The sequence below is a fragment of the Leptonychotes weddellii genome, chromosome 12 (assembly GCF_054177405.1).
Source record: "Leptonychotes weddellii isolate Sample4059 chromosome 12, ASM5417740v2, whole genome shotgun sequence".
Classification (NCBI taxonomy): domain Eukaryota; kingdom Metazoa; phylum Chordata; class Mammalia; order Carnivora; family Phocidae; genus Leptonychotes; species Leptonychotes weddellii.
Genome location: NC_138380.1, coordinates 92,999,837 through 93,026,071, shown reverse-complemented (window position 1 = coordinate 93,026,071; position 26,235 = coordinate 92,999,837). Strand labels below are relative to the sequence as shown.

General features: G+C 57.0%; 1 protein-coding gene across 4 annotated transcripts in view; it reads left to right on the top strand.

Moving 5' to 3' along the window:
* Window positions 1–25,131, top strand: part of OGDH (oxoglutarate dehydrogenase) — a 55,330-nt gene extending 30,199 nt beyond the window's left edge. For all 4 annotated transcript variants that reach the window (XM_081800852.1, XM_081800850.1, XM_081800851.1 and 1 more), the window contains 18 exons: window positions 1,096–1,250; window positions 1,336–1,482; window positions 1,659–1,749; window positions 2,060–2,239; window positions 5,025–5,153; window positions 16,998–17,177; window positions 17,511–17,663; window positions 17,877–17,979; window positions 18,094–18,222; window positions 18,394–18,544; window positions 18,758–18,885; window positions 18,981–19,159; window positions 19,500–19,571; window positions 19,995–20,123; window positions 20,564–20,636; window positions 23,608–23,771; window positions 23,885–24,039; window positions 24,116–25,131. In XM_081800852.1, coding sequence (XP_081656978.1) covers window positions 1,096–1,250; window positions 1,336–1,482; window positions 1,659–1,749; window positions 2,060–2,239; window positions 5,025–5,153; window positions 16,998–17,177; window positions 17,511–17,663; window positions 17,877–17,979; window positions 18,094–18,222; window positions 18,394–18,544; window positions 18,758–18,885; window positions 18,981–19,159; window positions 19,500–19,571; window positions 19,995–20,123; window positions 20,564–20,636; window positions 23,608–23,771; window positions 23,885–24,039; window positions 24,116–24,236 — 2,439 coding nt within the window. In that variant the 3' untranslated portion in view covers window positions 24,237–25,131. The remainder of the gene's footprint in view (window positions 1–1,095; window positions 1,251–1,335; window positions 1,483–1,658; window positions 1,750–2,059; window positions 2,240–5,024; window positions 5,154–16,997; window positions 17,178–17,510; window positions 17,664–17,876; window positions 17,980–18,093; window positions 18,223–18,393; window positions 18,545–18,757; window positions 18,886–18,980; window positions 19,160–19,499; window positions 19,572–19,994; window positions 20,124–20,563; window positions 20,637–23,607; window positions 23,772–23,884; window positions 24,040–24,115) is intronic.
* The last annotated feature ends 1,104 nt before the right edge of the window (window positions 25,132–26,235 follow it).

The following is a 26,235-nucleotide window of genomic DNA, read 5'->3' as shown; positions in this document are numbered from 1 at the left end:
CGTCCTCTTGGTCCTTTGGTGAGATCCTCCTCTCCTGGCCGGGATGACGGCGCGTGTGGTGCCTGGCGGTTAGTGTGAGCTCAGGCAGACCTTCCTCTGTTTCGTGATCATGGAGCTACATGCAGAGATGCCCACCCCCGCTCTGAAGGGCACACCCCCGCCCTGCACCTTGCCAGCCGGCTCCATGTCTGTTGTGAAAACCAATGGAGCATGGACGGACCCTCTGAGCAGAGCCTGGCGATCTGAGTGCTTGGACGGTGTGGCTGCTGGAGACGGTTTTGGGGTCTATAAAACCTCCCTATTCCACACCAGGGTGCTTCCTTCTTTAACTCTGGTGCTGATTTGGGGTTTGCTGTCACCCTGGACGACTGGTGGGTGGAGGCAGAAGAGGGGCCCTGGTCACCTGCCTCAGGAAGGCACGGGCCCCTGCAAAGGCCCCCACCCTGAGGCCGGGCCCTCCTGTGGCCTTCCTGTCATCTCCCACTCCAGCTTCCTTTCCACTGAGCCTGTGCTTCCCACAGGACGCACGGCCTCTTTCCGAGCTGTCACGGGAGCGTCATGGATGGGACACACCTGCTCTGTTCAGGGCCCCCTGTTTTGTAATGTGTGCAGTACACTTCTGTAGGACCCAGCCTTCCCAAGAGGGCTCACTTATTAAAAGAATTTAAAATCCAAACACCTGCGAATCTTAAGTGGCCACTGAGCTCTGTCACCCACCGGCAGCACAGTCCCTTTCTCGTGGCGCTGGCCACGGTCTAACCTTGAGGTCAGGGAAGCTGGCTTCCCAGAATCGTCCATCCCCTGGCTGGTGCCTCCATCTTCCTGCCACAAAGGAAAGCGCCTTGGCCTCACAGTTCTTGCTGTCCCCTCCCTGCTCGCCGGGCTCCGTGTGACCTGCGGAAGCGTCTCGTGGGCCTTCTGGGAGTGAGGAGGCTGCAGGCCCAGGCCTGGCACCAACCCCATCTCCGCCCCGGCTCCCAGCTGGCTCCGCTGCCTTTGAAAGGGAGGCCCCTGTTCCCGCCAGCTCTCTGGCTGGATAGGCGGTCGATCCCCCGGGGTGAGCAGCGCTTGATGGGGGTGTGTGTGTCTGAACAGATGGCCTACTGCCGGCACATCGGGGTGGAGTTCATGTTCATCAACGACCTGGAGCAGTGCCAGTGGATCCGGCAGAAGTTCGAGACACCCGGGGTCATGCAGTTCACCAGCGAGGAGAAGCGGACCCTGCTGGCCAGGCTCGTGCGGTCCACCAGGTGCGGGCTGTGCGGGGACGGGGGCAGGGCTGGGCACCGTGCTGGGCCATCCCCGCGGGAGTGTGACCTGGTGGTCCCTGGCCAGGTTTGAGGATTTCCTGCAGCGAAAGTGGTCGTCGGAGAAGCGCTTCGGTCTGGAAGGGTGCGAGGTGCTGATCCCTGCGCTCAAGACCATCATCGACAAGTCCAGTGAGAACGGGGTGGACTACGTGATCATGGGGATGCCCCACAGGTACGCGCCCGCCGCCCTGGTGACCGTCCCCGCAGGCCCCACCACCACCCTGTGGGGCCCCAGCCAAGGGGGTTAGGGGAGCCGAGGCTGAGGGCAGAGCACTCCCCACGGGCCTGTTTTCCACCCGCCCTCCTCGCACGGCCGTGGCCTCGGGCTCACCCCCCTCTGTGTCCCAGGGGGCGGCTCAACGTGCTTGCCAACGTCATCAGGAAGGAGCTGGAACAGATTTTCTGTCAGTTCGATTCCAAGCTGGAAGCCGCTGATGAGGTGAGGCACCTGGTTTCTTCTCGAGACACCCACCCGAGACCCTCAGCTCCACTTGCCGCTCAGGACAGCCGTGCCCTCAGCAGGCCGGGGGCCTCCACACTGTCACACAGGTGGTGGCCAGCGGGTCACAGTCCTCCCGCTGGGGGCAAGGCCCTTCTCCCGGGGCCGTGGATGGGAGCCATCTGGGGGGAAACCTTCCCACGCCTGCAGGAATGGGGGTTCTGGGAGCAGAAATGGCACAGAGCAGAGGGGTCATGAAGCCTGAGCATCTCCCTCCCTCCGAGGATAAAGCCCCATGTTTGTGTGTCAGGGTTCTGGGGACGTGAAGTACCACCTGGGGATGTACCACCGGCGGATCAACCGCGTGACCGACAGGAACATCACCCTGTCGCTGGTGGCGAACCCTTCCCACCTTGAGGCCGCCGACCCCGTGGTGATGGGCAAGACAAAGGCGGAGCAGTTCTACTGTGGGGACACGGAGGGGAAGAAGGTAAGGTCGCGGGGGCCGGCCGGGGCAGCCCTGAGGCCACAGTGTCCGGGACGGGCTCCGAGCCCCAGTCACGTCTTCCACCTCGGGGCTGTGGAACTGAACAAAGTATTCTGAACAGACTTGGGCGGAATCCTAGATAGTGACCCAGTCGCGCCTCCAGAGGTGCTCCCTCCCAGGTCGCGAGTTCCAGAGCCGGGCAGGGGGTGGGCTGCTCCCGTCATCACACCTGTGGTGAAGCCAGGCTTGCAAATAAGAACCTTCTCTGGAGGTGAAAGACCCCTAGGGCTGAGGTGCAGGTAGATTGGGGTGCTGGGGGCAGAGTGGGGTGCACTGGCCTAGGGGTGTCCTTAGAGGAGGCAGACTCTCTAGAGGTGGAGCCAAGTGTCAGCCTCCTTGAAGTTCCGTAATTCGAAGTACCGTGGGTCTGCTAGTTCTGCGCTCGGAGAGTGACCCAGGAAACTGCCGTTAGCGGCAGTGGGTCTGCAGTGATGGGTCGGGGCCGGACGTGTTTCCTGCACTGACAGGTACCCCCGCCCTCGCAGAGAAAGGGCCTGGCCCACGGGGAGCGGGGAGCCTGTCAGGATGTGACGGTCATGGCCCTGGGAGCAGCAACGACACGGTGGCTGCAGGGGGTGGTGGTGGTCACCAGGGCCTCTAGCGCTCCCGTCGTCCTCGGCTAGGACACGGCCTGTGGAGCCAGGTTGGGGAACGAGGTCGCAGTAAAGTCTGTGCGATGTCCTCATTTGTAAGTGAGACAAAAAGCCCCTTGACCAGTGCTCACTCGGAGTGCTGGACACGTCCTGGAAAGCAACGAGTCACTAGGTGAAAGCCGAAGGATGTCGAGCATGCTCCAGGTGATGGCAGCCGTCAGTCCCACCGTGAGACAGGAGGCCAGGACAGGCTGGTTAGCCCCACGTGCTCACCAGGCACTCATTTTCGGGAGGGTTCTTTCCTGGTGTGCAAAGCCCACCCCTCGAGCACCCACCTCCGTGTAGGAGCCACTCGGACCCTCGCCCGCCCCAGCCATGGATCCAGACCCCACAGTCCTTCACACCTGTTCTCCTTGCTGCTTGTCCAGAACCCCCAGCGATTAGCTGATTTCTGTTAAACCGAAACCTCAGAGAGCTAGCGTCTGTTATGTGACCTTCCACATTTCAGAAAACTTACCTGCTCTCTGTACACGGGACCAGGGTTGTTCTGTGACCTGGGAGAAGACAGGGCCTGACCCAGTAGGGCCCTGGGGTGTTTGTGGGGAAGCAACCCCCAGTGCAGGAGGGCGGCCCGCTCACTAGGGTGCCATCAGACGCAAGGAGCGGCGGGCCCCATGGTGTCAGCACCGAGCTCCGCGCTGAGGGAGTCTCAGGGACGGCCGTGCAGCTGGGCGAGGGCCCCAGTGTGGCTTCCCCAGGAGGTCCAGATGGGAGGCTCCCCAAAGCACCCGACAGTGGGAGGCCGAGCGTGTGCGGAGAAGGCCCTGGCAGGACTCCCCGTGGCCTTCCTACCTGCCCTTCTGAGGAGGCCCCTGCATAAACCTGTCCCAGTGAGCATCCCTGCGGCCAGAGGCAGGACACAAGGGTTCCATTTTGTCCCCGGAAAGGACACGGTAAACCCTCCCCTCCTGGCAGGGGGCACACGAGGGCTTCCGGGAGCAGGGGCAGCGGGAGCAGTGTCTCGCGGTGCGGGAGGTGTCCGTGGATGCAGAGGGAGGACGGCACTGAACAGAGTCGGGTTGCACGCGGCAGCATCGCGTCCTCCTGTGGACGCAGATGCTGAGCAACACCTGTGTGCACAGGCTGGTCTACCTGGCCGTCCCTGCAAGCAGGCTCCTGGAGAAGTGTCTCCTTCCAGGCTGTGCGGGGGCCACCGTCCAGACGACACGGGGCCCCCACCCCGATTGTGGGACGATGGGAGCCGCCCAGTGTGATAGAAGTCAGTTACGGCCAACTGAATAGAATAGGAACCGTGAGCACACATGAATGCAAATAAAAGGCAAGAAGGGGAGGCTCTTGCAGATTCCTGTAGGAGGGACACCTGGCAGCACCCAGGAGAGGCTGCTGCTGCCGCCGGGCAGGGGCTGGTGAGGAGCGGGACCCAGAGGTTCTCATGACCGAGGGGGAACAGTGAGGGGGAGGGAGACGCTGTCCAGGAACACCGGGACACCCGCTGGCGTGGGGCAGGCCAGCTGGGGCGTCTCCCGGTGTGGAGCGCGCCATTCATGGGGGTGGTCACGAAGGACTGTCTGGGCCATGGAGACAGCAGAGGCACGGGGCTGCCCCCCCCGCCCCGGGCAGAGCCCGGCCAGCGTTGCCCTCCTGCCGGGAGGGTCCCACGGGCTGTGCCCAGCATGGCGTCCGTGGGCTCTGTAGCAGACGGTGGCTGAGTGGCAGGTGTGCCAGGGGCGCAAGGCAGGGCCCGGGCGGGGTCTGGGGGTCATGTGTTCTCCTGCCACTTTGGTGTTTGTTTTGTTTTGTTAAGATTTTATTTATTTGCCAGAGAGAGAGCACAAGTAGGCAGAGAGGCAGACAGAGGGAGAGGGAGAAGCAGGCCTCCCACGGAGCAGGGAGCCCGATGTGGGGCTCGATCCCAGGACCCCGGGACCATGACCTGAGGCGAAGGCAGACGCTTCACCGAATGAGCCACCAGGCGCCCCTCCTGCCACTTTGTTTTTGTTTCTAAGTTTGAAGTGATCTCAGAATGCACTATTTTTGGAAAAGCAGATTGTGACTCAGTCTCTGGTGTGGCCTGCGGCTGTTTTGCATTTGGGGTCTCCTTTGCGCGTCTGCAGGTCATGTCCATCCTTCTGCACGGAGACGCCGCCTTTGCCGGCCAGGGCATCGTGTATGAGACCTTCCACCTGAGCGACCTGCCCTCCTACACGACTCATGGCACCGTCCACGTGGTCGTCAACAACCAGGTAACCGGGGCCCCGGGACCATGGAGGCCACAGGCCTCCTCCTCAGGGCTCTGTGCTTACAGCCGTCTGACGTAGAGTGACACGTCTCAGTTATTGAGGGCGGTTCTCTGATTTTAAAGATACGTCTTTTATAAAAGATGTGGACAACGCGGGAAACATTTTTTAAAAAAGGAGAGATTTTGGTGATGTTATTTAAGACAGTGACATTACCTCGGAATATTTTCTTCCAGCTCCACAAGCATATAGATGGCTGTTCTTATTGAAGAAATTGAGGTTTTATACACAGTGTTCTACCCATTTCTTACTCATTATTATCTCATGTCCTTATATACTCTTAAAATATTAATTTTAAAGATTTTTTTTTTCCTTTATCTGAGAAAAAGAGAGCGCACGCGTGTGTACGAGCGGGGGGCGGGGGAGCAGAGGGAGAAGCAGGCTCCCCGCGGAGCAGGGAGCCTGACACAGGACTCGATCCCAGGACCCCGGGATCATGACCTGAGCCGAAGGCAGACGCCTCACTGAGCCACCCAGGCACCCCTTAAGATACTAATTTTAATGGAAATATCTGTCATAGGTTGCTTCATAAAACACGTTGCCATGTTGTGAGACTTACGGGATTCTCATTTCTCACTGTTCTAACTAATGCTGTGAAGAACATTCTTGTAAGGGGATATTTCAGCCCAGTTCTGACATATCCCGCTGCCTGTCGCCAGCCCGTGTAAACTGTCCTGTGACAGATACTCTGGGGCCTCTGTGGGCAGGTACTGCACCAGGCCGCAGCAGAGAGAGAGCGTGCTCCCCGCCGCCTCGGAGCTTGCACGGGTTTCCCCGAGGGTTTGATCTCTAAGTGCAGATTGATGGTCCAGTAGGCAAATGATGGGGACATCGGATCCAGGCAGGGAAGGGGTCCCTGTGTCCAAGGGAGGGGATGAGGCCATCCGCACTGAGTTTGGTCAGTGCACGGCCATCGGCCAGCTTCTGTCGGGCCCCACGTGCAGGAGGAGGCCACTGGAAGGACAGGAGCGAGGGAGTGACGGGATAGCTTCATTTGCAGAGGTGATTTGTTTGGGGGTGGGTGGTGCCTAGAGGAAGCAGGGACAGTTGCAGCTGCCCCCGCGGGGCGCAGGGAGGGAGCAGGAAGAGCGTAAACATCGAAGTCAACGCGGCGGCCATTCTGCCGTAAAGCCGGAGAGCTCGAAATGTGAAAGGTCGGGCGCGAACATAACATGCAGTGTGACCTACTGTGTGCTGGGTGCCAAACTAGGCACGCACAGTAGCTCCTACCGCGGCCACTGTGCCCTGGGTGGAATCGTTCCAGTTCTCCAGAAGAGAGACTGGAGCAGAGAGTGGATAGCTTGCTTGAGAGTCAGTATTCGATGTGCTTTGTTTCAAAGAACGGTATCAGGAAGAATTTTGAAAAAATGCCAAAGACACCGAAAGGTCTAGAAACCCACAAAAAACCCGTCACTGCAGTAGTCTGAACAGACGACCAAGAACAGAGTAGACTCCTTGCTTGTGGGTTGGGGCTGCCATGCTAACAGGAGAACAGTCTTTACTCTGGAGGAAGGGCAGCCGAGGTCAGAGTGACTGGAAGCCCAAGACAGGGTAGCTCACTAGAATCTAGGTAGAATTTTCCAGTTGTTTCCAGACTGGGGGAGACCAGTAAAAGGTAACCTCTTCGGGATCCTGATAGGCTGCCGGACACCTGCAACATTTTGTCCTAGGGAACAGAAAGGACAGGCTCTAGTCCCGGGAAGAGGCCTGACCAGATTCTCAGCCCAGTCTCGGGAGGCGTCCGGCAGCACTCAGTGCAGACACGGGAATTAGATGAGCTTTTTATTGCTGTCCTCTCCATATGGTAGAGTCCAGCCGTGCCGGTGCGCGCTCCTCCGGGCCAGGACAGGTGCTGCGGGCACACGCTGTCCTCTCCCGGCCCGCCGCCACCGTGGCCGGTGAACGGAGACCTGCAGTGCGGGCCGCACCCCCCCAGCGAGACCGCTCCACGTGCACCCGAGTTCATGGGGGTCGGTTCCTCGGCCTCTGCGTGGTTCTCAGTGGTGTAGTCCGTCGCCACGGTGGGTGGGAATTTGCATCGTTCCCAGCTTGGTGGTGAGGACTGAAGTCACTGTAGAGGTTCACAGACAGATTTCGGCATGCACGTCAGCTTCTCACTCCGTGAGATTACCGAATGCACGGTAACTGGGGACTGTACCCAGAACGCCCGCGCCGTCTGCAGTGAATGAGGTCGCCGGCCTTACTGGCCTGGGTGTTGTCAGACCTGCCGGCCTGCAGGATAGCCCATGACTCGCTCTTCCTTCTCCTAAAGGCTAAAGACGGGGGCGTCCTCCACGGAAGGGGGCTCTGGGGAGGCTGCTGCTTTTATTGCTAAAACTCGAGAGTTCTTTATACCTTCTGGATGCAAATCCCTTATAGCAAAGATGTGTTTGCAAAGGTTTCCTCCCATTCTGTGGCTTATCTTCGTTCTCCAACCATTATCTTTCACAGACCAGGAATTTTTTATGCTGGTGAAGTCCAATTTATGATTTTATTGCTTTTGCGGATCATGTTTTTGATGCCAGGTCTAAGGAAAGTTTGCCTGACCGAGGTCACAAAGATTCCCCTCCAGCTGCTGGAAGTTTCACAGTTTCACGTTTTGTGTGTAAGTCTGTGTTGCATTTGGAGTTTGGAAAGGGATATCGATATCCTTTGTTTCAGGATAATCTGTTGAAAGGACTGTTTTTGCTGGAAATGAATTGACCACGCGTCTGCGGGTCTGTTCTTCTCCACTGATGTGTGTCTGTCCGTTCGGCCGACACCGCACCCCCTCGATGACCATGGCTCTGCCATCAGTCTGGAAACTGGCGCGAGTCCTCCAACGTTGCTACTTCTTAAAGTTGTTGTGGCGATTCTGTCCCTAGCTTTTTCATATACATTTTACAGTCAGCTTGTTGATTTCCACAAAGAAAACTCTGCTAGTGTTTTGATTAGAAGTCTGTGGAATCAGTATGTCCATTTGGGAAGAATTGCAGCCTTCACAACACTGAGCCTTCTGATCTGACAATACGATACAGTTTCCCTTGTAGGTATTTTGTAACTCTCAGCCTATAGATCCTGCACATTTTGTGAGGCTTACTCCTAAATATTTGATTGTTTGGGGGCCATTATAAATGATACTTTGTAAAAATTTCAGTTTCTGATGGTTACCAGGATGTAGAAATAGAACTCAGTTTTGCGTTTTGTACCCCACAACCTTATTAAACTCACTTTCAGTAATTTGTTTGTGATGCTGTGGAATCTTGTATAAACAGTCGTGTCTCAACGAGAGACGATCTTGTTTCTTCCTTTCCAACGCTTGTAGATAAGTGTCTTGTATTCCTGTCTCTCAGCCTGCTCTGTGGCCAGCACGGTGCGTGAGTGGGCAGCGTGGACAGCCCGTCCTCGTTCCCGATTTAGGAGAAAAGCTTTCGGTCTTGGCCTTTCACTGCAGTGCTTACTGAAGGTTTTCTGCCGTGTCCTTTGCAGGCTAAGGGAGCTCTCTTCTGTTCCTGATTCGTGGACGGTATTTATCACAGATGGATGGTTTTTGTCCGATGCTTCTCCGCATCTGTTAAGATGACCCTGTGGTTTGCTGGTGGCGGATTCCATCCTGAGTGTGGAGTCTTGTGTCTGCGCTCATGTGTTCTTGTTGCGTCTGCCTGGGGTTGGTGTCGGGGTCGGGGTCGTGCCAGCCTCAGCAGGTAGGTGGGGGACTGCTCCCTCCCGCTCTGTTTTCTGGACAAGTCTGTGTAGGACTGGTGTTAACTTCCTCTGTAAGCGCTCGGTGGAATCTGCCAGTAGGGGACCTCTGGGCCTAAGTTTTCTTTACAGGAAGGCTCTTTCCCTTTGTCTTCCGTTTCCAGAAGCTCGGTGAGATGTGCCTTGGCATGGATGTCTTTGGGATCAGCCTGTTTGGGGTTTGCACAGCTCTTCTCTGTTTGTTGTAACAGCTTTCCTGAGATCTAATTCACACACCACACACTTTGCCCACTCACGGCATACAGTGGAGCTGCTTCTAGTGTCTTCACAGACACCACAGCTTCCGCCCCAGTTGTAGAACATGTTATCATCTCAGGGAGTTCTGCGTCCCTTAGCCGTCCCGCGCCTGCCCTGTCCTTCCCAGCCCTAAGCAGCTGTTATCGTATCATAATCGGGACTTCCTCCCTTTAATGCCCATGCAATATCTAGTGTATGGCTCTGGCAAGTTCCGTTCCCCCATTTATCAGGTGAGGGACATTGGAGTTATTTAAGCCTCCTGGCTGTTACTGTGATGTGGCACTGCTCTGGGCACAGGTGTCCGTGTGGCATGTACCTGGGAGTGGGATTGTGGGTCACGTGGTGGCTCCGTGTACCCCTGTGAGGGCCCAGCACACTGTTTTCCAAGGTGGCTGCACCGTTGGGCCTGCCAGCAATGTATGAGGGTTCCAGTTCTCCCTCTTCTTCATGACGCCCGTTCTTGGCTCCTTTCTCTCGTAGCCACCGAAGTAGATGAGAACTGGTGTTGGCTTGCATTTCCCTAGTGACTGATGACGTTGAGCATCTGCACACGTGTCTTTTGGCCTTGTGTATGTCTTCTTTGGAGAAATGTCTACAAAGATCTTCTGCCCGTTTTTAGTTTTTTTAATTTTTTTTAAAAGATTTTTATTTGAGAGAGAGAGAGAGAGACAGCAAGAGAGGCAGAGGGAGGAGCAGGCTCCCCCGCCGAGCAGGGAGCCCGATGCGGGGCTCGATCCCAGGACCCTGAGATCATGACCTGAGCCGAAGGCAGGCGCTTAACCGACTGAGCCACCCAGGCGCCCTTAATCAAAAAATACACATATTTTTTATTTATTTTGAGAGAGCTAGCACACAAGTGAGAGAGCACAAGCAGGGGGAAGGGCAGAGGGAGAAGCAGGCTCCCCCGCCGAGCAGGGAGCCCGACATGGGGCTCGGTCCCAGGACCCTGAGACCATGACCTGAGCCGAAGGTAGGCGCTTAACCGACTGAGCCACCCAGGCGCCCCTCTTCTGCCCATTTTTAAATTAGATTGTCTTTTTATTATTGAGTTGTAAGAATTCTTCATATAGTGTGGATACGAGCCCTTTATCAGGTATATGATTTGCAAATACTTTCTCTCTGTGGGTTTTTCACTTTCTTGGATGTCTTTTGAAGCACAAAAGTTTTGTTTTCTCGCTCCTGTGTTTTCCTCGAAGCTCTTAATGTCTGTGACCCCCTGGTGTTACCTTCTACATGTGGGGCAAGGAAGGAGCTTCATTCTGTTAGACGCGGACACTGCCTGTGGAGAAGATCTTTCCCCCGCCCAAGTGACTTGGCATCATTCAGCATCTCCAATCTGTAAATTTACAGCTTTTGACACACTTGGGGGATTTTCAAACATTATTTCTTTTTTTCTTTAAGCCACGGCCTTCGCCCCTTTTACCCATGCTCTCCACCCCTCACCTCTGGCAACCACCAATATGTTCTCTTGTGTCTGTGAGTTTGGGTTTTGTCTTGTTTTAGGCTTTACATACAAATGAGATCATATAGTATTTGTCTTCGACTTATTTCGCTTGGTGTAATGCCCTCCAGGTCCATACGTGTTGTCACAGACGGAAGATTTCCTCTTTGATTTCTGAATAATACTCCATCGTGTATCTATACACCACGTCTTCATCCACTCGTCCGTTGATGGATACTTGGCGATTGTAGATAATGCTGCAGTAAACATAGGGGTGCATGTATCTTTTTGAGTTAGCGATTTTGTTTTCTTAGGATAAATACCCAGAAGTGGAATTACTGGATCACACGGTATTTCCATTTTTAACTTTTTGAGGAACCTCCATACTGTTGTCCAGAGGTGGCATTCCCACCAACAGTGCACGAGGGGTCCCCTTTCTCCGCATCCTCGCCAACATCTGTTGTTTCTGGTGTGGTTGACTTAGCCATTTTGGCAGGTGTGAGGTGGTATCTCATTGTGCTTTTGATTTGCATTTCCCTGATGATGAGTGATGTGGAGCATCTTTTCAGGTGTCTTTTGGGCATCTGGATGTCTTCTTTGGAAAAGTGTCTATTTGGGCCCTCTGCCTATTTTTTAATTGGATTGTTTGGTTTTTGCTGAGTTGTATCAGTTCTTCATATATTTTGGATATGAATCCCTAATCAGACATACAGTTTGCAGATATTTTCTCCCATCCCATAGGCTGCCTTTTCGTCGTTAATCGTTTCCTTTGCTGTGCAGAAGCTTTTTAGTTTGACATAACCCCACTGGTTTATCTTTGCTTTTGGTGTCAGATCCCCAAAATCACGAAGACTGATGTCCAGGAGCTTATTATGCCTGTGTTTCCTTCTGGGAGTAAGAGGTCTTACATTCAAGCCTTCAATCCATTTTGAGTTTATTTTTGTGTGTGGTGTACGAATGTGGTCCAGTCTCATTCTTGTGCACGTGGCCGTCCAGGTGTCCCAGCGCCACTTGGGGGAGAGACTGTGCTTTCCTCGTTGTGTATTTTTGGCCCTTTTTCATAACTCCACCGGCCACGCAGGCGTGGGTTCTGTACCATCGCTGGTTGGGTTACGACGACTCTGCAGGATCGTTCGGAGTCAGGCAGCGTCGTGACACCTCCAGGTCTGTCTTCCTCCTCAGTGCAGCTGTGGCTACTCGTGGTCTTGCGGTTCCATGTACATTTTAGGATTTGTTGCTCTCTTTCTGTGTAAAAACGCCCCTGGTATTTTGGTAGGGATTGTGTTCAATCTGCAGATTGCTTTGGGCAGTGTGGACATTTTAATGTTAATTCCTCCAATCCATGAGCATGGTGCGTCTTTCCATTTGTCTGTGTCGTCTTCAGTTTCTTTCATCAACACGGTACAGTTTTCAGAGGACAGTTCTCTCACCTCGCTGCATTTACTCCTACAGACGCGATTTCTTATTTCAGATACTATTCAGCCCCGCATCTCCTGTTTCTGGGTCTCCAGTGGCACTAGTGTCAGACCTGTTGTTACAGCCTCCCGTTCCAGTCAGGCTCTCCATTTGTTGAGATTCGGGGTGACCTCAAGGTCACGGGTTCTTTCCTCTCTGCCCCCGTTCTGCTGTAGAGAGCTCCATTCAGGTTTTTTCCCCCCAGTTTTTTGTTTGTTTTTGTTTCTTAGAGAGAGCACGAGTAGGGTGGAGGGGCAGAGGGAGGAAGAGAGAGTCTCAAGCAGACTCCTACACTCAGCACAGAGCCTAACGCAGGGCTCAATCTCCTGACGCTGAGATCGTGACCTGACCCAAAATCAAGAATGGGACGCTCAACCGACTGAGCCACCCGGATGCCCCCAGCATTTTTTTCTTTTTCAGTTCTAAACTTTTCACGTCACTCTCGTTTCTTTTCTTTTATGTCTTTGCTGAGAGTTTTTATTTTTTCATGTGTTTCAGGCATGTTCATAATTTTCATCGAAGCATTTTTATGATGTCTTTTTTAATGTCTTTGTCAGATAATTCTAACATCCGTGTCATCTTGGTGTTGGCTTCTGATGATTGCTTTTCTCATTCAACCTGAGGTTTTTCCAGTTGTTGGTTTTCAGATGAAACCAGGACATCTTGGGCTTTGTGTCGAGACTCAGATCTCACTTAAATCTTCTGTTGGGGGCGCCTGGGTGGCTCAGTTGGTTAAGCGACTGCCTTCAGCTCAGGTCATGGTCCTGGAGTCCCGGGATCGAGTCCCGCATCGGGCTCCCTGCTCGGCAGGGAGTCTGCTTCTCCCTCTGACCCTCCCCCCTCTCATATGCTTGCTCTCTCTCATTCTCTCTGTCTCTCAAATAAATAAATAAAATCTTTAAAAAAAAAAAAAAAATCTTCTGTTGGGACTCACCTCCTGGGCATCTCAGTTGGGGGTGGGAGTCCAGGTTCCCCACCCGTATCTTCCATGCCCCAGGGAGGGGAGGGCAGGCAGGGCGGCACATGGGTTCTGGTGCTGCTCTGCACCTGGCCTCCCCTGGCACCAGGGAGGGGTGGGTGCCTAATCAGCTCATTGCCGCTGGCCTGGCCCCCCACCCCAGCCTTTGTTGGTGGGGGTGGGGAAGGCCGTGAGCTGGCAGGGTAGTTATTAATCTAAGAAGGTTGGCTCCTAGGGGCGCCTAGGTGGCTCAGTGGGCAGAGCATGCGACTCTCGATCTCAGGGTCAGGAGTCCGAGCCCTGCGTTGGGGTAGAGATTACTTTAGAATAAATAAATAATTTAAAATTCAAAAACCTCAAAAATAGAACAGTATTAATTTTTAGAAAAAAGAAATACTGTATTTTGAGGGTCTTGTTCTTGGTCCTCTGGTTTTTCCTCGTCTGTTCCTGCTGGTGTGCCTGCGCTTCCTGCCTCTCTAGCGCCCAGGCTGGGGCACGGGAGGGGACAGACAGTGCTGGGACCTGTCACTGAGTCGTTCCTCGGAGCCTGAGGTCCCTGGCTGGTCTGCCGTTAGAGTGTCGTGTTTGTACTGCATATGACGTCCTGGGTTTCCAGCTGCCCTTGGCAGGAGGAATAGGGAAAAGCTCATCTTCATCTTGCAGAAGTGGAAGTCCCTATGAGAACATTTGTTTTAAGTATAAATTCAATTTCTTTAGTAAATATAAGACTATCCAAGTGACCCGTTTGTTCTTGAGTGGCTCTGATGACTTCTTTAAGTGGTAGAATTTATGGTCCAGGAGTCTGTAATGTTCTGTTCTTAGAGTCTGTACTGAGGGCCCTTCTCTCGTTCCTGATCCTGATAATTCAGGTCTTTTCTCTTTTTTTCGTAGTTAGTCTGGCTGTAGATTTGCCATTCCTTTCAGAGGAACAGCTCTGGTTTCGTTGCATTTTCTGCATTTCCCTGTTTTTTAGTCGTTGATTTCTGCTCTTTGTTAGGCCTTTCCTTCTACTTGCTTTGGATTTAATTTAGCCTCCTCTCTCTGGTTTCTTAGATCACTGATTTGAAACCTTCCTTCTTTGCAATGTAACATTTAATAACATTCCAGTATAAGGACCACATGACACAAATACAGTGTAGGTGGGCCGTGGGTTTGTCGAGCTTCTCGTGACAGAATGTGACGCATTTTGGTGGCACTTAAGTGAGACCGTGTCCAGGGACGAGTGTCGCAGGATGGCACAGGGTCTGGAAGCAGTGACCCAGGAAGCCGGAAGACCCCTGGGAGCATGAGAGCTGTTTACCAGAATCAGGGATTCATGTCGCAGGAGTGCGCTGGCAGAGTGGGTAACAGCCACCGGAAAGCAGACTTCGGCTGAGTGACAGGAAGACCTTCCAGCAGTCAGATCGGCTCCAGCCGAGGACCAGCTTCAGGGTTGGAGGAGACGGGGCCCCAGCCAGGGATGACGAGAGTAAACCATTTGGCTTTGGGGTCTCTGGCGCTCACACCAGCAGCTCCACTTAGTGGGGTCTTCGCACTGGTACACCCTGCCGGATGTCCACCCAGAGCTGTCTTTGAAGACCTCACTGCTGCACCGAGACCAGAAATCAGAATTTTCATCACTAGGTCAATAGGGAGCTGGTTAAATAATTAATGGTGTACCCATACGTGTGTTAGAAGACTTAAATGAATTAACTCATGAAAATCAATATATATAAAATGCTCAGAATAGTGCCTGGCCTGTAAGTAGGCACCGTGTGAGTTAACTGCAGTGAAACTATTTAGAAGACTGTTGAATGATCCACCAGATCTATTAGGCGGAGGAAAGCAGAGAGCAGTGTGCGCACACACCTATCTCCCTGTGTCCACACGTGTGTGCGTGCACATCCACATGTGCTCGAAGACACAGAAGTTGGTAGCGGCAGTGGATATTTGGAGGGCGGCCAGCGGACCGAGGTCTTGTCAAAGCAGTACACGTCCCATGAAGTTCTAGAAACAACGTGCATATCGTGACCACCTGCTCACAGTTCCCTACACTTGTTTCCCTAAATGAGGAGACCCGGATGGGACGATGAGATTGTTCAAGACGTGTTCATCAGAATTCTCCCCGGTACATCGTTCTTTAATGTTCTCGTCAGTTCCTGACCATTTCTGACCTGTTCTTTAGGCAGTGTGTTCAAGAGATGACGTAAAATTCCCAGACTTCGTCAGAGCTCCGGTTCTGCTCGAGTTATCTTTAATCTCTACACCGACTTGGACGCCACAGATCATGACCTGCTGTGGGGGTCAGGCCCGTGACATCTGTAGCAGGAGAAGAGGTGCTGCTTTCCTGACGCTCCCCCCGTTGCTCTGAGACCGCGCCTAGGATTTGACCTTCTGAAATTCTCTCCTGAGGAAGCTTGTCAGATGCTCAAGATTTGTCTGTGTTTGTCAAAACCATAATTGTACTACTTTGAAAAGTAGGAAGGAAGCCACGTGTCCGACACCAGAAGTCTTGGCGTACATTTTGGCAAAGTCATAGGAAGCAGTGCTGTATAATCTGAAAACATTTAATACCCCGGAGAAATGGTCAGAGTCTGGGGCAAGGCGGTACGGGGCACGCACTTGCTGGCCGGAGCGCGAGGGGCCCCCCACGGCCGAGAGCAGTCCGCTGGCGTCGGCGGCCTGCGGCTCAGTGCTCCCTTCCCGGGTGCGCTCAGTGTTCACTGGAGCAAACCTGTGTGGGAATGTGTCCACCAACGGGGAGCGGACGGACGCCAGTGCCGTGAAAGCCAAGGAAGGCGGGCAGTCTTCCAGATTAAGGGAGACAAGAGAGGGCACAGGGTGCTGGATTGGACACTGGGCCGGGGCAGAAAGGTCGGGCGGGCGTCACGAGGCAGACAGTGTGTGTGTGGAGACAGTGGGTCAGGTGACCCACTCTGGGACGTGGAATTGGTCAGGCTGGTCAGGGAACGTCCCTGTTTTAGCAAATGCGGACTCCCTGCAACTTAGCCCTGCATGGCCGGGGAGGAAGAGCGTGGACCGCAAAAGGAAACAAGTGACAGGTGGCAAATCTGAGTAAAGACTCTGTGGGAATTCTTTGTGTTATTCTTTCAACTTTCTCACGTCTGAAATTGTATCAAAACTGTGAAGTAGCGACAAGCCCAAGAAGATCGTGTGTGTTGTTTGGGCCGCGAAGGCCCCGCTGCAGCAGAAGTGGGTCATGTTCCGGGAGCTCAGGCGTGACCACTGTGGTATTATCAAGTGTGTGTGGTGTGACGTGTTTCGTAGACATCAACAGTAAGTGCAGGTTACAAAATTATGAATATAGACTTTTTAGTACCTCGACAGAGTAAGGACTATCATGAAGGCTTAAATTTGCCTTTCCAAGAAACAGTGCTCATAATGTTAGCTCATCATGTTAAGTGAACAAACTGCTGAGTTATAGAACAGCGTCCAAAGTTTTAAATATGTATTACATGTACATGGGCAAAGAAAAACATCAAAATATTTACACTGTAGCTAGTGGAAAGACACGTAACTTTGTTTAAATTAACTTTATATTTTTATACTATCTTCTAAACTGTATGTGTTGAACATGTATGAAATTTATTTGCAGAATAGGAAACAACAAAACAATAAAAAAACAAAAACCCAGGGGCGCCTGGGTGGCTCAGTCGGTTAAACATCTGCCTTTGGCTCAGATCGTGATCTCAGGGTCCTGGGATCGAATCCTGAGTCAGGCTCCCTGCTCAGGGAGCCTGCTTCTGTCTTTCCCTCTGCCCCTGCTTGAGCACTCTCTCCCCGTCAAATGAATAAATAATCTTAAAATTAAAAAAAAAAAAAACCACAAAAACCCGAATAGCCACTTGGGGACTCAGGCGGGCAGGCTTGGCCGGGGGGCCACCAGCTAGTGGCGCTCCACCCCACCCCACCCCCCACCACCAGCGCCCAGCCCCGCCCAGCAGCGTGTCCCTTGCAGATCGGCTTCACCACGGACCCGCGCATGGCCCGCTCCTCGCCCTACCCCACTGACGTGGCCCGCGTTGTGAACGCCCCCATTTTCCACGTGAACTCGGACGACCCAGAGGCCGTCATGTACGTGTGCAAGGTGGCAGCCGAGTGGCGGAGCACCTTCCACAAGGACGTGGTGGTGGACCTGGTGAGTGGCTTCCATCTGTGGCCGTGGAGCCGGGGCGGGCTCCCTTGGGGGGGCAGGCTCCCCACCATGGCTCCCCACATGGGCTCCCACACACAGTGGACCTGCCAGCATGCATGGGCCTTTCCGGGGTCACCTGGCTGCCCCTCCCCAGGACTCCTGAGGCCCTGGCCTGGGGTCTTGGGCCAGGGTGTCCCCAAGTCACTCATTTCATCTCCTGTAACAGCGACTGCTGTGAAGGAGGTCTAGATGGTAGAGGAGGTGCGCTGGGGCGCTGTGCAGGAGAGCGGCAGGTGCTGCTGGGTCCTGACGCCGGCGTGTCCCTGCTGTGTCCAGGTGTGTTACCGGCGCAACGGCCACAACGAGATGGACGAGCCCATGTTCACGCAGCCGCTCATGTACAAGCAGATCCGCAAGCAGAAGCCCGTGTTGCAGAAGTACGCCGAGCTGCTGGTGTCCCAGGGCGTGGTCAACCAGCCTGAGTACGAGGTGTGTCCCCGGCTCTGGCCGGGAGGGGTAGAGAGAGGCCAGGCGGGCCGGGGCTCCGACTCCGAGCAGGCCTGCAGCCGGCAGATGTGGCGACGAAGGCAGGGCCAGAGACGGTGACACGGCGGGCGTCTCGCGGGCCTCGGAGTGGTGGTGCACGCGGGGGGGGCCTGTGCGGAGCGCCCCCCGACGGCTGCGCTGTGCCCGACCCTCCAGGAGGAGATCTCCAAGTACGACAAGATCTGTGAGGAGGCCTTCACCAGGTCCAAGGACGAGAAGATCCTGCACATCAAGCACTGGCTGGACTCCCCCTGGCCTGGTGAGCCGGGGACATCACCTGTGTGCTTCCCCCCGCCCCCACCACACCCCCTGTGGGCCCCGGTTGGTCCCTGGAAGAGTGGCGGCCGTGTGGCAGCTTGTCCTCCTGTCCTAGGCTTCTTCACCCTGGACGGGCAGCCGAGGAGCATGACCTGCCCCTCCACGGGCCTGACGGAGGACATCCTGGCGCACATCGGGAACGTGGCCAGCTCCGTGCCCGTGGAGAACTTCACCATTCATGGAGGTGAGGACGCCACTGAGCTGTGGAGGTGTTGGGCCACGTCCGTGGACTGCTCTCCAGCGTGGGGCAGGCCCCGCGGTGGACGACAGGGTGGGACATCACAGCTGCTGGCCGGGCCGCTGGGGCGCCGCTCCTGTCACGAGCGGGCGGCCAGTGAGCACCGTGTCTGCGCAGGGCTGAGCCGCATCCTGAAGACGCGCGGGGAGCTGGTGAAGAACAGGACCGTGGACTGGGCTCTGGCGGAGTACATGGCCTTCGGCTCGCTCCTGAAGGAGGGCATCCACATCCGGCTGAGCGGCCAGGATGTGGAGCGCGGCACCTTCAGGTAACGCTCTCGGGGTCCTGGCGGCACCGCGAAGCGCAGCGGGCGGAAAGGGAGGGCCTCGGCGTTTCTCAGGAAGGGGATCCCGTGTCGGCCCGAGGCAGCCCTGCCCTGCTCTGACGTGGACACTTGCGGGAGAAGTGGCCACCTCTGGGGTCCGCGTGGCGGGCTGGCGCGCGGGCGCTGTGCCTCCTGATCTGTGCTCTTGTGTCTCAGCCACCGCCACCACGTGCTCCACGACCAGAACGTGGACAAGAAGACCTGCATCCCCATGAACCACCTCTGGCCCAACCAGGCCCCCTACACGGTGTGCAACAGCTCGCTGTCCGAGTACGGCGTCCTGGGTGAGTGCCCCGGCCCTCCGGCCCTGCTCCCCACCGCCCGGCCCACCGCAGCCCCCTGACTCACTCTGCTCCTGTCCCGCCTCCTCGCTCTGCAGGCTTTGAGCTGGGCTTTGCCATGGCCAGCCCCAACGCCCTGGTCCTCTGGGAGGCCCAGTTTGGGGACTTCCACAACACGGCCCAGTGCATCATCGACCAGTTCATCTGCCCGGGACAGGCCAAGTGGGTCCGGCAGAACGGCATCGTGCTGCTGCTGCCCCATGGCATGGAGGGCATGGTGAGCCCCCCCCCCGGCCCCAGAAGCTGGCATGGCGCAGAGTGCCCCGTCTGCGAGGGCGGGTGGCGGTCCTGCTCCACCTCCGGTGAGGAGCAGGGGTGCCGGCTCCGACGCCCCTGCTCGCCTCGCTGCAGAGGCCCGTGGGAGACCGTGCAGAGCCAGGCTGTGGGCCCCTCCACGCTCTGGGGGAGGGCAGGGGGTTGGTTGAAGCACTAGTGGGGTCAGTGCAGCTCGGCGTCTTTCAGACCAGAAGGGACCCCGGTCCGTTACGGAAGAGATGTGGCGAGTGCACCTCCCACCTCTGCAGAGCCCCCGAACCGTAATCTGTGTGTGGTTCCAGGGCCCGGAACATTCCTCCGCCCGGCCGGAGCGGTTCCTGCAGATGTGCAATGATGATCCGGACGTCCTGCCGGTGAGCAGAGCGGCCACCCCACAGCCACCGTGGCTCCGCGCCCAGGCCTCGGGGGGTGATGGGTGGGCGGCTCCAGCTGGCCCCCCAGAAGTGAGAGTCCCCCTCCTGCCGCGTGAGGAGCAGCTGTCTGCACCGGGTTCGGGCAGACGTCTTAGAGGAAAGAACTCGGGCATCTTTGGGCTGGGTTCAGTGGAGCATTAGGACTTGGCACAGGGTGACCAGGAGTCGGTCTCTAAAGCGAATCAGGCTGGGCTGTAGGTAGACCCGAGGTCCAGGCATGGCTGTGCTCTCAGAGGAGTGGGAGGGATGGAGTGGGACAGAGACGCCGCCACGTGAGCTCCTGCCGGGGTCCCCGTGGCAGCTGGGGCAGCCCCGCGGCAGGGGCTCAGTCGGCCGGCCCCCGGCCTCTCCCTCGAGCTGCAGAACCTGGAGGAAGCCAACTTCGACATAAACCAGCTGTATGACTGCAACTGGGTTGTCGTCAACTGCTCCACTCCCGGCAACTTCTTCCACGTGCTGCGGCGTCAGATTCTCTTGCCCTTCCGGAAGCCGGTCAGTTGGGGGCGTCCCTGCCCAGTGGGAGGATGGCCATGTGAGCGGGTGGTGGGTGGTGGGGCGCCGAGCGTGGACGAGGGCTGCGCAGGGTCCCCGCCAGCAGGCTCCCGGGCAGGGCGTGGAATGGTGAGTAGAAGTGTGTGTGAAAGGCCCACAGGTCGAGACAGCCCCGGCCCTGGGTGGGGACCCCGCGGAGAGGCTGGGCTCTCTCTCCCGGGTCCAGGGTAGGGGCACCGGGGCTCAGCAGGCTGGGACACGTCCTGGCGGAGTGCACATGCAGCTGCACGGGAAGCAGCAGCGTCCCGGCCCCTCCCGCCCGCAGAGCTGAGAGCGCGGGACCAGGTCCCCAGCCTGGAGACACGCAGGGGCCATGCTGCTGGGCTTCCTGCCAGAACCCGTGGGGCCTGATCCGTCGCGGGCCTGTGCTTCTCTTCCAGCTAATCATCTTCACCCCCAAGTCCTTGCTGCGGCACCCCGAGGCCAGAACCAGCTTCGACGAGATGCTCTCAGGTGGGTGTGGGGCAGGCTGCCGCTCTGTGGGGCTTGGGGCCTGTTCCTGAGCATCTCACTGTGGCCACCGTTTCGGTCGTTGGATGAAGACCAGTGAACACGGCAGCCCACGGGTCGGAGCTTGCTTGTGAGGTGCTTAGAAGGAGTGTCTTGCGCCCCACCCACGTCTGTGGCCTTCACCTGGGTGCGCCCCAGGCCTCCTTTAGAGGCGGGGAAGCAAGTCTGAGCTCACAGTAGCCCCGCTGCTGGGCCGCTGCTCCCGGAGGGCGTGCACTGAGGCCCACAGTGTTGAGGTCCCCACCTGGACGGCAGGCCGCGGACACAGCACGGAGCGGCCGCGTGTCCCCGGGCTCACTGGGCCGGGGGAGCCCCCCTCCTCCCAGCCGTGGAGCCCCCTTAGTCGTCAGTCAAGGTGAAGCCCTCCTTGGTTGGTTCGTTTTCCCATTTATCGTTACTACGGTGAAATACACATAAAAGTTAAAACACAGGTGTTTTTACGTGTGCGGCTCATGAGCACTAAGCGCGCGCGCTCACACAGCTCTGCGGCCACCTCCAGAGCTCCCACTTTCTGTCCCCGGTCCCAGCTGTCAGAGGCCCCGCGTGTATGTGTGGGTGTGCGGCAGGTGTCCCCCTGTGTCTGCTCCTTGCCCCACGTCGCAGCAGGTGTCAGAACCCCTTCCCGCTTTAAGGCTGATTAAGATTCCAGCGTGTCGATGAACCACTTGGCCTCTGTCCATCGGTGGAGATTGGTTGCTTCCACTTTGGAGCGGCTGTGAATGATGCTGCTGTGAGCGTGGGTGTGCGGATATCTCTTCGTTTGGGCATATCCCCAGAGGTGGAACTGCGGGGTCGCGCAGTGATCCTGTTTTTAGGTTTTTGAGGAACCTCTGTACTGTTTTCCCCAACAGCTGTGCCTTTTTATTTCCCCACCTAACACTGGCGAGGGTTCCAGCTTTTCCACATTCGTGTCAGCCCTTGGTTTTTGTTTATAACGGCCATCCTACCACCCATGAAGTAGGACCCCTTGTTGGGGTTTTGGCCTGCATCTACCTGCTGATGAGTGATGGTGAGCCTCTTCTCATGCATCTGCTTTGGAGAAGTGTCTTTTGGGTCCTTTGCCTGATTTTGTCGGGTTGTTTGCGTTGTTGTTAAATTTTAGAAGTTCTTTCTATATGTTGGATACTAATCCAGCATCAGGTAGATGATTTGCAGCTCTTTTCTCCCATTCTGTGTGCTCTCCTTTTTTTTTTTTTTTTTAAAGATTTTATTGATTTGTGAGAGAGGGAGGGAGACAACGAGCAAGTGAGTGAGGAGGAGGGGCAGAGGGAGAGGGAGAGGGAGAAGCAGGCTTCCCACTGAGCAGGGAGCCTGACGCGGGACTCTGTCCCAGGACCCTGGGATCATGACATGAGCCGAAGGCAGATGCTTAACGACTGAGCCACCAGGTGCCACCCCCCCATATGTTGTCTCTTGATGCACAAAATGTTTAAAATTCCATGAAGTCTGTTTTTTTCTTTTGTTGCTGGCGCCGTTGACGTCACTTCCAGGAAATCACTACCACATCCGCTGTCGTGAAGCGTTTGCCCTGTTTTCTTCTAAGAGTTTTATCATGGTGGCTCGTATGTTGAAGTCTTTAGCACATTTTGGGTTAATTTTCGTGTGTGGCGTGAGGGTCCTTCCCCTGCACGTGGACGTCCAGTTTTCCCAGCGTTCGCCGGGAAGACTCCCTCTCTTTCCCCACTGAACGGTCTGGGCTGTGTGTCCGCGGTCTGTGCATCTCCATGCCGGGTTCTGAGGTCGGGAACTGGGCCTCCCGCAGCCTCGCTCTTCTGTTCTAGGATCGCTCCGCCTATTCGGGGGCCTTTGCAATTCCATGAAATTTAGGATGGCTTTCTCAATGTCTGCAGAATACGTCACTGGGCTTTTGGTCGGACTGAATCCATAGACCACTTTGGGGCCCGTGGATGTCATAGCAGCAGCGGGCCTGCCCGCGGGTGAACACACACGCTGTTCGGTTGGCTCGTGTCTTTCATTTCTTCCAGAACGCCTTGCAGTTTTCGGTGTGCAAGTCTTCCCTGTCTTCGTTTATTTTTCAGTATTTTATTCCTTTTGATGCTGTGGCAAATGGAGTTTCTTATTTGTGTTTGGATCGGTCGTCCTTAGCGTGCAGAAATGCATCTGTGCTCTGAGTGTTGATTTTTTTATCCGGCAACTTTGCTGAGTTCGTTCATTCTAATTTTGGGGTTTTCTACATATGAGATCATGTCATCCACACACAGATAATTTTATCTCTTCCTTTCCAATTTAGAGGCCTTTTATCTTCTCCCCCAGCTGCTCTGGCTGGGACTTCCAGTGCGAGGCTGGATGCGAGCAGTGACGTGAGCCTCCCAGTCTTGTTCCTGATCTTAGAGGAGAAGCTCAGTCTCGCACCACTGAGTATGACGTTTGCTGTGGGCCTTTCACATCTGGCCTTTGTCCCGTGGGGGCAGTGTCCCTCTGTGGCACGAACGTGCGTGGGGGGGGAGTGCACATCACCAGGGGAGACCCTTTGCTGGGCGTCGCTTCCGGAAGGCAGCTCGTTCCCCTTGTGGGGCCCGGCGCCGACAGTGGGGATCTGTGCGGAAGGCTTCAGTGTTTGTAACCTCGGGGGGAGCCTGAGCAGAGGGATCAGACTCCGTTGCCCTGGACTTCCGGGATGGGCTGTTTGGAAGAAGGAACTGGCGTCACTTGCAGTCTGCAGCTGGCCTTGGCCTACTGTGCGCTGCGCACCCTGTGCTTCTCAAGGCTCTCTTGGCCTGGATGGATTCGGCGGCATCCGGGGCTGGTGCACATTGGCAGCTGCGTGTTGTGGCGTTTGCCCGTGTCATGGCCCTGCCTTGGGGGCCCCGCTCGTGCACAGCAGCAGCGGGAGGACTCCGGGTGTCCTCCGCCAAGTCCTGAGACAACCCCGGCCGCGGGGATTCTCTCGTAGGAACCCACTTCCAGCGGGTCATCCCAGAAGATGGCCTTGCAGCCCAGAACCCGGAAAACGTCAAGAGACTTCTGTTCTGCACGGGCAAGGTGTACTATGACCTCACCCGGGAGCGGAAGGCACGGGGCATGGCGGAGCAGGTGGCCATCACGAGGATCGAACAGGTGAGGGTGGGCGGTGCGCAGCCAGGGCCCCCGAGTCTCCTCAGAGCTTCTGGAGCATCCCCCCGGGGTCGCTCTTTGCTCCCTCCTGACCGCACCCCTCGCTCTGTCCGCAGCTCTCCCCATTCCCCTTCGACCTCCTGCTGCGGGAGGTGCAGAAGTACCCCAACGCCGAGCTGGGCTGGTGCCAGGAAGAGCACAAGAACCAGGGCTACTACGACTACGTGAAGCCCAGGCTGCGGACCACCATCAACCGCGCCAAGCCCGTGTGGTGCGTGGGGACCCGGAGAGCCGCGGGGGCTGGGCCGTCCGTGGCTCGGCCCTCACGCCCGCTGTCACCCCCTCAGGTATGCCGGCCGGGACCCCGCCGCCGCTCCAGCCACCGGCAACAAGAAGACCCACCTCACGGAGCTGCAGCGCCTCCTGGACACGGCCTTCGACCTGGACGCCTTCAAGAACTTCTCATAGACGCTGCCTGGGCCTCTGCCTCCGCAGCCACGGCAGCCCCTCGCTTCTCAACTGAAGAATGGTGCCTCAGCGCTGCCCACCTCCGCCCATCCGCCGCACCGCTCTCCCCCTCGCCCGCGTACCCAGTAGGCCGCTGTCCCCCGTGTGCTTGGCTGCCCCCCCCAGGCCAGAGGCCCCCAGGCGCTGTGACTTTCGTCCAGCCGAGCATCCTTCGTGGAGGCCCGGGGAGCAGGAGGAGAGGGAGCCCCTGCGGGTGTCCTGGGAGGGCCACCTGTGCCCCAGGCCTCCCGCTGCCCCCACAGGACCAGCCTCGTGTGGCCTCCCAGGTACCGGCCGTCCTGGGTCGCCCAGCAAGGGGGCTGCTGCGCCTGGACGAGGTGGCCGCCTCTTCCCAGCCCGAGCCCCAGGCCCCTCGGAGGCGGCCGTCACTGTCCAGACCTGCGGGTGGGCCGGGCTCTGGTGGGGCTCTCCCTGCGCGCGGAACCGCGGCACCGCTTGGGCGGCTGGCAGGAGGGGGCCTGCACCCGGCCTGGTACAGAGAGGGCAGGTCCGCTCTCTGCAGTGTCCACTCCCACCCCTCGAGAGGGTCCCGGGCCACCTGGGGCTCAGGGCTCAGGGCCCAGGGCTCAGGCCAGGCTGCTGCCCGCCTGCCCGCCCGGCCGGCTGGCCCACTCCGACACCGTGGAGGCGGAAGGGTTCTTTTCTGTGCCGCCACACCACAGCTGGTCAGGAGGGGAGAGGAGTGAGTGCTGGGGCCGACGGGCAGCTGGAGGAGAGGGGTCGCTTCCCTCACCCATCACAGGGACAGATCTGATTTATTTATTTTGGTTAAAAAAAAAGAACAAAACAACTTTGCATTGCATTTGGCTTGACCCATAAACGAAGTTACCCTCGGGCCTGTCTGTGTGTCCTCCTTTCTGTCCGCCCCACCCCTGCCCCCAGAAGAGGCTGACCCAGGCCTCCCCACCCTGCCTGGGAGGCAGCCCCTTGCTGCTCGGCCCTGTTGTGCCTGGTGCACCCCGCTCCTCAGCCTCCCCTGCTCCCCAGCTGGTCTGCGCCCCTGGAAGCCCACACAACTCCTCTGACCTCTGCCGGGGCTCCAGCAGGGCCCCAGGGGCTCCGTGGCCCCTCTTCACGAGAGCCCCGCCATCTTGAGCCCACAGCACACCGTCCTTGGCCTCCTGGAGACTCAGGGAAAGGCCTGGGTAAGGACATAGAGGCTGATGACCACCCCATCCTCTAGGCCACACCTGGGTCCCTTGTCTTTGAAGCCTGCTTGGAATCTCTTCCCTGTGTCCTTTGTGCTCCCTGCAGCTCGGGTCCTCCAGCCCTGGTGGGACAGTGGCCATGCAAAGGCGGAGCTGGGCGTGGGGTCTGGGCAGCCCAACCAGCACACCCCTGTGTCTGACACAGTCGGCTGGCTGGATTAGGGCACGTACACGGAGGGAGAGCCACGGGGCATCTGTGCGGAGAGGGGGGACGCTGGGCCCTCCCAGGTCAGCTCTGTGCACTCGGCCTGCGGTCATCCCTGCCCGGTGATCGTGCGAAGGAAGAAGCTTCACGTCCAAGAGAGCATCCCGTGTGCTCAGCCAGGGCTTTGGGGAGGACGGGTGTGTGAGTGCACGTCAGCGTGAGCACACTTGTGTGTGTGCATGCTCGGGTGTGCATGGGCCTGCTGGGGGGGAGGCCCGGGGTTTTCTGGACGGATGGGATCTTTCAACGCCCGCACCAGCTTGAAAGCGGTGGGAGAGACTCGGCCGGCTCTGCTGCGGGGGTCGAGGCCTGAGCAGGCTGCAGCCCCCCGACGGGTGCGCCTGGGCCCAGGAGAGGCCTAGGAGTGGCACAGGTGGGTGGGGGTTGTGTGACGTGGTGCCCACCCACTGGGCTGACTCCACCTCCTCCAGTGGAAAGAGAGGGAATTGGAATCCGTATCGAACCTGGTTCTGCCCGGAGTTAGCCGGGGCCGTGAGCTCCCCGTCAGGACAGCATTCCACTGGGA